Below are 13,189 nucleotides of genomic sequence, written 5' to 3'. Positions count from 1 at the left end.
GATTATTTCTTTTCTTATTTCATTCTTTTTGTTTCATCAGTTACCTGTTCTGTTGTGCTTAAATGACTTTTCCACTGGCTTTTGCTTTTGCTTTTGCTGTGAACATGTTCAACCCCTCTCTTATTTTTGGTTTAAATAAAAACACTTTCGATCTTGTTAACTCCTCACATTTTTACCATTTCTTTCACTTGTCTTTTTGAAAGGCTTTGAAGAAGACTCTACAGATTTTCCCCACTATCCAAAAAGTAGGGCATTCCTTTGAAACCCTTCCTATGCCAAAATGGTATAAAGCAAAGAAGCAATTACCGTAGGGCCCGTCTTGCTAACAGATGCACAGAGCAAACTGAAATAAAGCACAGATGCTTACAGACACAGTTCAAAGCTCTGGGAGGAGGTTTGATGCTGAGATGCTCAGTGTTGTTCCCATGAGGAGCTTGATGGTGCCACTCTCACTGCTTAGGGTGTGTCCTGCTTCTGTAAGAAATGGCTCACTGCAGCACACATGCTGAACGTTATTTGTGCTTTTTACCGTTTCTTGTAAAAGCAGTGATACAAAGTGAACTTTGAAAAAGTGAGAGAATACCTGTCTGTTCTAACCAGTGTCTTCCTTTGATTCCAGTGTATTGCAAGAACCATTACATAAGTAAATGACTAAAACTGTTATATACATTAACACTGTTTTACTAATCTGTAAATCCAGCAGCATCTTCTCTGTTTTAATGCTCTCAGTTACTTGATGGTGTTATTCATCTCCCTTACCTTTTACAGTCTGCATGTCACTAGAAAAACCCAAAGGGGAAAGCAATTCCTATTCTTTATGGCCCCATAGGAAATAGCAATCTGAGTAATTTTATATTTTGCCCTGTATCTTCTTTAATTCTGTAAAACTGAATTTGTATAACAGCTAATGAGAGTGCTATAAAAGTGAGTACCTATGAGCTCAATCACTTTTAACAAATTTTTTGGTAATGGGTTTCTTAAAGCTGTTACTGACATTAGTATCTACAAAGAATCTATATTATGTCAGATACTAAACAGATTAATAATGCACATACTGTGACCTTTCTGTTAAATATTCCTGCTGGTTTTCATTTCTCCATTAAGTCTTTGCAATATATGGCATCTTCGTGGAAGGGAAATATTTTGTCTGAATTTGAGCTGCTTAACATTGTGAAATTTGTTTCCTTATACTTGTTTGTTTTTATTATATAATAATAACTTGAGCTAGTTTTGGGGGGGTTTTTTTTGTTTGTTTTTTAATTTTACAACTCCCATCTCCATATCAGAGAGGAAGGGCTTTGTTATTGTATTTTGGGTCACCTCATGTAAGAAAATACATGGAATTATGCAAGGAATAGGATAAAAATGTGGCCAAGGTCCTAAAACCTTTTCTTCACAAAGGAAAGGGGCAGCAAGGAAACGAGCAAGACTGGCTGTAGTTTTGCGGGGAGAATATGAAGCCACCTTGAAATGTGAGGCTGTGAGGAGAAATAAGTTAAAAGGGTTTTTAGAAAGTTCTGCTGCTCCTCATGATTTGATTATCCCTCTGTAGTCTCCCTCAAATTTTTTTTTCAGTAAATTTCTTCATTAACCAGAGAAGGCCACTCTGAAAATGAGATGTGGGAGTGGAAACCTGAGGCGCCAGTTAATGTCTAAAGTAGAGGAAGAACAGTGCAGGGGCCATAGGGCTACAGTGAGCTTATGCTCAGGAAACTGAAAATGAGACCATATGGCTGGAGCCTGGGGAGGAGTGTGTCGCCAAAAGTTCAGAGATAAATAGGAGCCAAATTATGTGGGACTTTATACATCATGGTGAATAGTTTAAAAAGTTACATCTTTATGTCACTGCTAAGACTGACCTTGCATGCAAGGCTACTTTTGAGTTTACATGACAAATACTCCCTTTTTTGCCTTGGCTACTGGGTAGATAAGGGAATATAAGTGAAGTCAAAATGTTTCAAGAGTTTGTGCTATCAATTCTCAGCTATAGTAATTGAATTTTACATATAGATGTGTTTACTTCCCTCAGTTTGGGTTACGTTGTAACTCAATGTAGTGTTATCTTTTTGGTAAGAAGGAGTTGTATGTATCGCATATAAAAATAGTAAAATCTCTTTATTCTTGACCGAAGCCTAAAAATAGAAAATTTTTGGTTTTCTCGATTAAGTCTGCTTTTTATCTTACTAGTATAATGACTTGATGAAGAAGAAGAGAATTGTAGAAAACGACAAATCCAAAATCCTGGCAACTATAGAAGACCTTGACCAGAAGAAAAACCAAGCCATAAATATTGCTTGGCAAAAGGTATTTGAACCCCAAAATATTATCGTTTATTCTGTATGAGGCAAAGATGGAAGATGACATCATGTTAATAGCGTTGTACTCTAAGATAAATTTGAAGCAACAGCTTTGTGTTTGAATGGGGCACATGCTCATACCTTGTAGACGTTTTAAAGCATTTTGTCCTTTTGGACTTAACTGCTGCTGCTGCCATTATGGTCTCATCATCTTCTTGTCTGGTTCTTAAGCTACATTAAGTTAACTCTGTAGATTTCCCTCCATCACTTGCTAATTCTGGGTTACCTTTAAAGGGGACAGTATTTGCCCTCTTTCTCATGAGATCATAGGTTCTAATATTGGACAGTATTCTAAGGTTTCTTCCAAATATCTGCCATATCCTTACTCATCCTCTGCCTAAAACTGGAAGCATTATTTGTTTCCCGTTGCAGAAGTGCTAAGTGTTGGACTACCTCTCCAAAGGACCCCTTCAGTTGTAACCTCTTCAGTTTCTCTTGCCATAACCCACAGAGGTCAAATATTAGTGCTAAGAATATTTCTATAGCAAAATTGTATTCCACTTACAAATCATTAATTGTTTCAGAATTCATAAGTATTATATATTCTTAGGTTTTTTAGCAAATCATTTTATAGTATTAGATTTATAATTATAAAATATTATTTTTATGTAAGTATAACTTATTAACAGACCATTTGCTCTTATTTTATATGAATTATTTTAAAATAATTCCATAGTTTTGATAATTATTATCTCTATTTTATAAATGAAGAAACTAAAGCTTAGAAAGTTGAAATTAGCCTAAGATCGTAATAGTCAAAAGATAGGAAAACTAGAAAATTCTCTTTTCCTAAATTAGAACTTAAGTTAAAATTACCTTTTGTTACTCTTGGAATTAGAACTGGTTAATTGGAAAGTCAGTATTTCCAGGATTCATATTCAACAAAATCCCAATTAACCATTTTGGTTTTGTTTTATGACAACTTCAGCAGATTTCAAGGTTCCTTACTGTTATTTCTAGTTCTCTGGCTGCATAGATTTGTCTCCTTTAGCATAATCCTTAGCTTCTTCTGTAAAGTTTTCCTACCATAACAAAAGACTGCTAGTCAAAAGCTTTCATAGACACTGTGTTGTTTGGCATGTTAGCAAGCCTGGGCCTCTAGGATTTAATTGGGCACCTTACCACTTTTTCTCTTTTTAATTTTGCAGGAACTTTATTTTTTGTAATGGCAGAATAGTTATCTTTTTCATTTGGATTATTTTTCCTGCTCTACAACTTATTTTCAGTGTTCTATCTCCCTGTAGTATTTCTGTCATTTAAAAAATGCTTGCAGAAAGTTGGCCACAGTACAACATTTGGATTTAACACTAGATCTGAGATTCTGTCTCTTGGTTTCCCCATGATTCCTGGATTTGAGTACAAATTTATATTTTAAACTGATTTTTCATCAGTCCCCAAAGTTCTCCCAAACCAAGTAAATCTACTGAGTGCTTATTACATATGTCAGACACTATTCTTATATTAATTTTCCTATTTAATTCTCAACAGTAACCTAATGAGATAGGTATTATTATCAGCATTCCATACTTCCTTATGGCTTTAAGTGTACTTCCTTCACAACACCAGAGTATTTTAGAAACTGGTTGTATTTTTGTTTCCTTCTTAACCTCATTGGATTTTCAATATTCGACTTATTTCCTGTCTATGATAGGGCTGTATTCTTCTCTACTTATTAACTGATAAGATTCTTTTTTCCCTTTTGAATAATCCACATGGGATCCCATGGTCATCTTTTGGATTTATTAGCGTTCCACTGTCTTAATTTTGAGCTGTCTTTCTCCTGTCTGTCTGGTCAAAAAATTTCAAGTGTTTATAGACACTGTTATCTTCCATCTTTCCCCCATAAAAAGAGTAGACCTCTCCCCATTGTAATGAACCTTGTGTAGCTCTGGAAGTCTAGCCTAGATAAAACTAGAATCTACTTTCTCTGTGTAGGCTATTAGCATGTGTGCAGTTCTTAAAATATGTGTTCCTTAGCAAATTTATATTTAGGAGACTGTTTAAGTCTAGGAGATTTCCTTATTACTACAGATATTCATAAAATATGTACTTGCATTTGAATTTTATACTTGATTGGAGAACTTGGCTGTCATATATCTTTGTTGGCGGGGGGCGGTGTGCATGCGTATATACACTCAATTTTGTCTGGTGAACCTCTAAGATTATTAGTCATGTCTGAAGACAGATGGCTGAATTCTCAAATGTGTATGCACAGAAATTACTCAGTTACAGCCTAGAATATTGGTCCTAAATCTCTGTGTAATCTCCTGCTGCAGCTTTATGGGGATAGGCCAAATAGCTTCTTCGGCTCTTTTCTTTTGGGGCTCAGTCCTGCTCCTGTCCCTTGACAATCTGTGAAAAGTATAGAAAAGAACCATTAAACACCTTTACCAGATGTGTTTTGATTTCATGCCTCTTTTTCTCCTAGACTGCACTCTGATCTTAAGCTTTTTAAAGGTAGCTGATAATGATAGGCCTGTCTTACCATATCAGTCAACAGAAAACAAATTATACCAAAAAAAGTTTTTGTTTTTCTCCTCTAGCTGAAAATTCAACCTCCTATATTATCCAATTGTGTGTCTCTGAGGATTCCTGCAACATGGCCACCTGTTGTATCAAACTTCATCTTAGTGTTAGAGGTACAGCGTGTAGTTTCCCCTCAAAGTTTGAGCAAAGCTTAGTAAATGATTTCTGTGAAGAGACACATAAATGTATCACAGCCTTATATACTCTTGTCGCAACCACTGGACTCTGATGTTGCGATGTTGTATTGCTAGCAGCTATAGATAATGCATGAATGAATGGGCATGACCAGATTTGTCATATGGACCATAATTTGCCAACCTCAAAACAAGAGTAACAGATAACAAAATTCACCTGCTGGTTTGCAAATATACATGTCATTTGATTTTTCTTGGAGAACCTTCTGTGATATAAATCTTTTTTTCATCCAGGTAAACAAGGACTTTGGATCTATTTTTTCTACTCTTTTGCCTGGTGCTAATGCTATGCTTGCACCACCAGAAGGGCAGACTGTGTTGGATGGTCTGGAGTTTAAGGTTGCCTTAGGAAATACTTGGAAAGAAAACCTAACTGAACTTAGTGGTGGTCAGAGGTGAGTGAGTGTTCCCTTTGAAATAATTCCTCTTATTATAATCCATCAACTCTTTCCCTCACAATTTTATTTCAGATTTGCTTTTCTGTATTTGCATGTGGAATTTAAGGAGCCTAATCTGTGAGACTATGAATTCTGATTAGAACACTTGACTAAAATGATAGGTAACAAAGTAGAAATAAGGATTAGCATCTAGGAAACTAGACCAAATACATGAGAAACAATTATTTTCAGATACTGGAAAGTGAATGACCCAGGAGTACGATCCTGAGAGAAAAGAAACAAAATGCTTAGTCCAGTGTTTACCCTAGCTTTCTCCCTAGGAGTAACTCTTGACTACAGATGCAGGGTGGGAAACCCACACAAAGCCCAGTAGTCTTACTAAATGAAGGAAACATTCGAATTTGGGGAAGTCTCAGGGAAATACATCATGGCATTACATTTGCACCGTCCCTAAAGTGAAGGCTATTCTAGACACACCTTAGCAAAGGTTAATTGCAGGCCTAACGCTATTTAAAGACAGACCACAAGGTTGAGACTGTAAACAACATAATCACAGTGTTCAGCATCTAATAAACACTACTAGGCAGAAATCAAGAAAATGTGATTTATAACTTAGAGGAGAAACAGACCCAGAAGTGACAGATGATAAAACTAGCAGACAGGAAGTTAAAGAGAGTTACATTAATCATGTCCAAAGATTACAAGGCAAGAGAAATGGAAACTGTTAAAGAAGATGCCAGTGAAACTTCTAGAGATTTTTTAAAAAACAAACCTGAAAGGAAAAGTTCTCTGCCTGAGATTGATAAGAAATTTAACATTAAAAGGAACTTGAGTGAATTTGAAAACATAGCAATAAACTACTAAAGTTAAGCTTAGAACGAGCTTCAGTGACCTGTGGGGCAATATTGAGTACTCTGACATACATATTATTGGACTTTCAAAGAGAGGAAGAGGTAAAACAAGATACTTGAAGAAATAACAGCCCAGATTTTCCAGATTTGATGAGTTCTGTAAATCCACATACTTGATTTCTGTGAACCCCAGGTAGGATAAGGGATGGCCAGATGTTAAAGAATCTGCCTGTAATGCAGGAGAGCTGGGATCACTGGGTCAGGAAAATCCCTTGGAAAAGGAATGGCTACCCACTCCAGTATTCTTGCTTGGAGAATTCCATGGACAGAGGAGCCTGGTGGGTTGCAGTCTGGGGGGGTGGCAAAGAATCAGATACCACTGAGGAATTAACACTTCGCTTTCACATGTAGGATAAATGTATGCACTCTCTTCCTACACATAACAATAACACAGCAAAGCATGTCATACATAGTTGCTGAAAACCAGGATTAGGAGAAAAAAAATCCTAAAAGCAGCCAAAGGTAAAAAGGCACATTAAATGCCAAGGAACAAAGATAAGAATGACTTTAGACTTCTTGTCAAAAACTATGCAAGCCAGAAGTCTGGAACAACATCTATAAAGTGCTAAAAGAAAAACGTGATAACCTAGAATTCTATATGTAGAAATAGTCTTCATATTGAAGGCAGTATTTGTTTTCAGAAAAACAAAAGGTGGAAGAGCTGTATAAGTTAAAGGAAGTTCTCTGGTGAAAGGAAAATACAAATGGAAACTTGGGTCTACATGACAATGAAGTGTACTGGAAATATGTTCTAGACTTCAGGAAAGTTTCTGCAGCCTTACACAGTGATTCAGACAGCATACTGAGAGAAACTTTAAAAGATCATTAGGCCTCACTCTTTACCTGCAGAGAGCCAAATGATTAAAAACCTCTGAGAGAAAATTGTGAATATTCATATAATTGAAGATGTGTATTAATTTTGTATTTTCCCCCTGCGGGATGTACAATCCATACTCCTTGATTGTTCTCATGTGCTCTTTGCTGTCATGGAACTCTTCTCCTTTGGATATAGAAAATAATAAGATCTGTTCATTTCTCTTATGAGATCTTTTGTCGTTTTTATGAATAGAATAGCAGTCCACTCTTTATTTTTCACTGTTGATAAAATTCCTAAATGTTCTAAGAGTCAAAAAAGACAGCTTCTGCTTCCTGGTCAATCAAAATTGAATTCCACAGTATAGATCACAACATCTTTAATTGTTTTTGCCAAAGTCCTCAAAAAACTTTTTGAGGAAAAGAGAGAATATTTGCTTATTTTCTTACTGGAACCTAAAAATTATTTCCATAATTAAGACAATATAAACTTATTTTCAGATATACTACAGTCTAGCTTAGTAGTTTAACTCTTGGTGAGCCTTTTTTTTTCCCCTCCTGAATGAATAAGTTGAAAGCTCAATGCCTTAAATATTCGGCACAGAGAAAGCCATTGAAAAGTAGTTTTAGGTCACTTTAATGACCTCAGCTACTCTGTTCAGCTTGTTTGCTTTTTATTGTACTGTTTCATTCCTTTCCTTTGCTAGAAAATTTGGTTTCACTTTCCTAGACCCCTTCTACACACATTTTCCCCCCACTTACATGTTTCTTTCTTTTTTTTTTTTTTTTAATTTTTATTTTTACTTTATTTTACTTTACAATACTCTATTGGTTTTGCCATACATTGACATGAATCCATCACGGGTGTACATGTGTTCCCAAACATGAACCTCCCTCCCCATAACATCTCTCTGGATCATCCCCGTGCACCAGCCCCAAGCATGCTGTATCCTGCATCGGACATAGACTGGCGATTCGATTCTTACATGATAGTATACATGTTTCAATGGCATTCTCCCAAATCATCCCATCCTCTCCCTCTGAGTCCAAAAGTCCGCTATACATATCTGTGTCTTTTTTGTTTCTTAATAAATACCCTATTGGAATACAGTAAGCATTAGACTGTTAGTGCCACATGCTAGAAGATATTTGAAGTTATAGAGTTAAGTGTGTTACAGCTGTTACTGTAACTTTAATTCTATTTTTAAATAATTATAAATGTTTTATATTACAGTAAATAAAGATTTTTAATGAAACGCTTAGGAAAAAATACTATGAGAAGTATTGTATTTCTTCATGCCAGATTAGAACAAAATCCATTACAATTAAAAGGGATATAAAAGAACTGAAAAAGAGTTTTGAGGAAGGAAAGGAAAAACTAAACACTAATATGATGTCTCAAGATTAGATGCTAAATTTAACATTCTAATTATCTGACAAGAAAGAAGAACATATAACTGTTCTATTCAAAATAACACTCATTGAAGAGAGGGAAGAATGGAAAGCTAAACTAAAAGAAACACTTTAATACAACAGAAGTTTTCAAGTTTGAAACTTAAGATTCTTTTTTGTATTAACCATCTTCCAGCTAAACCAGCACTATTCATAATAACAGGATAGCAGATTTGCTTCAGCGCTTTGGTAAAAAGTGGTAAACTTGAGTTTTGATGGTATTTCTGTCGGCCTTCTTTCCTCAGGTCTTTAGTGGCTCTGTCATTAATCCTGTCCATGCTCCTTTTCAAACCTGCCCCAATCTACATCCTGGATGAGGTCGATGCAGCCCTGGATCTTTCTCATACTCAGAATATTGGCCATATGCTGCGTACTCATTTCACACATTCTCAGGTAAGAACCAAAGAGAGCCTCAGAATAGTTCTAGGATTTGTTTTTCTAAAACTATTCTTTAGTAATGGTCAATATATATAAGGAATTTAGGATTGAGGAATACCAAGGTGTTGTATATCTCTTTAAATATATAATTCTATTCAAATGGTTCCAGAAGGAAAGAGGCTTTCATCTCTTATTAAAGAAAGAGCCTGGAATTATAATTGCAGGTTATAGCCTGAAGAGGAGTCTATTTTTTTTGTCACTTGGAATTATTTAGCTTAATTATTTTCTCTAGCTAGCTGCCAGAAGATGCACAATCAAAACAAGACTTGTTTCAAAGATGTACCTGGAAAATATATCAGAAAGTCATGTGTCGTTTGATGGATATACTCTTCATTCCTCCTAAAATGCAGAGAAAAACCCTTGAAGCTAAAAACAGTTTTTTATTGAACTGTTGCTGCAGTAACTAGGGCTACCAAATAGATAAAGCATTGAACAGCTCTGGGGGGCTTCTCTTACAGTTATCATAGATTGTGTATTTATTATGGCAGGTTTTTAGCAGATAACAGTGGCATTTAGAGCTAGCAATAAGACAGTTGATACTAACTGGAGAAGATAGCAACAAGCAGTCAACCAGCAGGAAATAGTAACTTGGGTAATGAAGCACTCACAGTAGAATTAAGAGACTCCTAAAACTGCATATGGAAAGAATTCATTTAGGTGCCTAATGATAACTATTTATTATGTGCATTTGGTTAGAGCCCAGCATTTAAAGAGATAGCCAAATCAAATTTTTTCCAAATGATTCTTAACCACAGTATAAAAAGAGTGAACTTCACGGATGCTACAAATTTTTCTTTTATGTTTTCCTTTTTCCCTTAAGTTCATTGTGGTATCCCTAAAAGAAGGTATGTTCAACAATGCAAACGTCCTTTTCAAAACCAAGTTTGTGGATGGTGTTTCTACAGTAGCCAGATTTACTCAGTGTCAAAATGGAAAAGTTCCAAAGGAAAACGAATCCAAGTCAAAAAGACCCAAATGATCACACATGAAGTTAAAAGTAAAGATTCACTTCTTCACCTTGACCTGTTTTTTAAATATACACTTTATAAGAACTTGGGACTCATGTTGTTTATATAAAAATTTAATATTGTTACCTAACCCATTTTCTCTTCCTTATATAATCAGTTATAACTGAGCATAAATTCCTCTTTTCTGAATCAGTGTTAACTATGGTCCAATTACTGTAATTGTGATTTTATGTATGTCACCAAGTGTTTTTTCTTACACAAATCTTTTCTATATTAGGGAGCCTGAGATACATAGTTGGTGGTAAATTTTGTATGTAAGAGCAAAATTACCAAGAAGCAGATGAAATTATATTACAGAATAAATATAGCTGATAATTAGCTTTTAATAGCTAATTCCTAAATTAATATTAGTGTTTTCTGTTGCTAATAATGTCACTCAGGTAAGGAAGAATCATATAGCAAGTAGCTGGACCAACAGAGGGAACACAAAGCTGTTAGCCATGCACTGAGCTATTTTGTTTAGTTCCTTGAGGACAGTGCCAGGTCTCTGATTTAGACTCAAATAGAAAGCAGATTTTTAAAAGATTCCTGTTATTTTAATGATGTTTGAATATCATATTATGCTTAGTAATTGGTCTGTGCGGTCTTTTTTTTTTTCGGTCTTTATGAGTATTTTAATAAGAGCTTGGGAGAAAGGTATCCTCTGCATGCTGCTCTCTGCTGCAGGTTTATCTGAAGTCTCCTAATATGGTCAGAGATGTTGTTAGCCTTTTCATAATCCAATCAATAACAGTCTGTTGGTGAGTAAGAATATAGGAGCCAGCAGACTAAACCAAATTAATCTTTTTCTTTTAGTCAGATACATATGTAAATAAATAGATTCATCTGTTCTACCAAAAGGACTCAAAATTTCATGACTATTTCTTAGTGTCCTCTGTTTTCCAATTCAAAACCACGAATTTCCTTTTAAGATTTCAAAAGATGGCGCTAACAAACAGCATAAGAATACTATTGGTAAGACTCTTAGTATCTCCTAGTTTATCCCTAGAACCATGTCTTCCAAACTCCAAATCTTGAAAGTTCTGACGTGATTTAACTTGACCTCAGGTATATTATTTTGGCCCCACATTTCTTCTTACTACTTGAGTTTTTGTTCCTTTTTGGTATCCTTTTCCTAGTATATGCTCATACTTCCTGGTCTTGGGTTTAATATTTCTCATCCTTCATCCTCATACATAGCTGAGGATGTCAGGTAACACCCAGGTAACTGTGGGGCACATTGGAAAGATTGAATATGGAATTAGTTCTGTCCTTTGTTGGAGGAGACAAAGCTATAAATGCTGAGTTACAGGAAGGCCCAGTATTGTATACGGTAGATGTAAGTATGGTGGTGGTGGTTTAGTCACTAAGTCATGTCCAACTGTTGTGACCCCATGAACTGTAGCCCATCAATTTCATGAGATTTCTTTCCAAATGTATTGCAAATTGTTTGCCAAAAAGAATTAATTCACACTGTTGTCAATATAGTATACCTGTTGACTCCATCATGGTCAGCAGTGGCTGTTAATTATAATGATTCTAATTTACTAGTTATAAAATGGTATTTAATTTCTATATTAATTATAATTTTGTAAGTAATTTGTAGGATTGACTGTTTTACCATATGTGCTAATTTTCTTTCCTCTGCCAACAAATTTTCTATTTGTTTGCTTTTCCAATTTTTGTCTATGTATATAATCTTGCTTTTTGATGGAAATCCTCTAATGTATTAAACTTTTGTGAGTAATGTTGTCATTATTCTTTAATTAGAGGGAACACATTAAGGGGAATGGGAACATTTGTTTCACAGTAGTATGAGTAACTAGTATTTGAGCTTTTTCTATACATCAGACACTGTATTCATTCATGTTTTCACACTTAATTCTCATAATAGTCCAGTGAGGTAAATACTGTTATCATTAGCACTATATAACTGAGGAAACTCAGTTGAGCCGTGAGGTTAAGAAACTTGCCCACTGTGTTAATACAGTTAGTGACTAGCAGAGCCAAAATACAGATCTTACTGTTAGTCTCTAGAACCTATTTATACTCTACCTCTCTGATAGCTTGAACATCTGCATTTGTTATACATAGTAAATTTATGAGATGTCTGGATGACTAATATATACCATGTGAAACTTAGGGAAAAACCTCAAACATTCAAAGAAAGGATTCCTTGCTTTTTTGTTATTGGGGTTTCAAGTATGCTAACAGCAAATTCCAAAACAAAGATGAGAGAATCCCTCTTCTACAATATATGGTGGAGTAATTTAACAGGCTAACACTCCCACAGTCATGTCATTTGCAAATTAAGGAAGTTGCTTCTTTTTTAATCTATTACCTTTTTCATTCTGCCTTATTTTCACTGGCTTGAACTTTCAGCTCCACGTTGTATGTAAGAGTGATGCGAGCTGGCATATTTGCCTTTTTCTCAGAATTAGGAGGAAAGCTTTTCAGTCTTTCACCACTGAATATATTAGTTACAGGCTTTTGGTAGATATTCTTTATCACCTACCTTAATATTTATTCTAGATAAATAAGAATAAAGCAAACCCAAATTAGAAAGATGGAAATAATAGAGGGTAAAAAATCAACAATTTATAAGAGAAAAATAAGACAAAAATTGATGAAATCAACATTTGTTTCTCAAAAGAGCAACAGAATCAGTAGCTCTCTAATTAGACCAATCAAATAAACCAGAGAAACTACCAATCACTAATACCAGGAATGAAAAAAGAGTTGCCACTATGGATCTTAATTAAGGATACAAATTATGACCACTCTTATGTCAGTAAGGTTGACAACTTAGGACAAAATGGGAAAATTAGGAACATAAAAATCACTGGAACTGCCACAAGAAGAGACAAAATCTGAATAGCCTCAAAGTTATTATCTTCCCACAAAGAAAACTCCAATCCCATATAGTTTCTCTTGTTATTTCTTCCAGTCATCATTACACAAAATTTTTCAGAAAATGGAGGAGGAAGAAATAGTTCCAACTTATTTCATGAGGTCATCCTTGTTCTGATATTAGAACTAGACCAAGACATTACAAAACAAGAAAATTACAGGACAATGGTCCTCATGAACAAA

General features: G+C 35.0%; 1 protein-coding gene and 1 long non-coding RNA gene across 2 annotated transcripts in view; one reads left to right on the top strand and one right to left on the bottom strand.

Moving 5' to 3' along the window:
* SMC2 (structural maintenance of chromosomes 2) overlaps positions 1 to 11,843 on the top strand; it is a 53,278-nt gene extending 41,435 nt beyond the window's left edge. Inside the window, exons 22-25 of the mRNA XM_069575537.1 lie at positions 2,188 to 2,304; positions 5,312 to 5,472; positions 8,897 to 9,044; positions 9,910 to 11,843. Coding sequence (XP_069431638.1) covers positions 2,188 to 2,304; positions 5,312 to 5,472; positions 8,897 to 9,044; positions 9,910 to 10,068 — 585 coding nt within the window. The 3' untranslated portion in view covers positions 10,069 to 11,843. The remainder of the gene's footprint in view (positions 1 to 2,187; positions 2,305 to 5,311; positions 5,473 to 8,896; positions 9,045 to 9,909) is intronic.
* Positions 1 to 13,189, bottom strand: part of LOC138433256 (uncharacterized) — a 152,764-nt gene that overhangs the window by 25,412 nt on the left and 114,163 nt on the right. The window lies entirely within an intron of this gene.

Source organism: Ovis canadensis, chromosome 2 (assembly GCF_042477335.2).
Source record: "Ovis canadensis isolate MfBH-ARS-UI-01 breed Bighorn chromosome 2, ARS-UI_OviCan_v2, whole genome shotgun sequence".
NCBI classification, from domain to species: Eukaryota; Metazoa; Chordata; class Mammalia; order Artiodactyla; family Bovidae; genus Ovis; species Ovis canadensis.
This window is presented reverse-complemented; position numbering and strand designations above follow the sequence as displayed.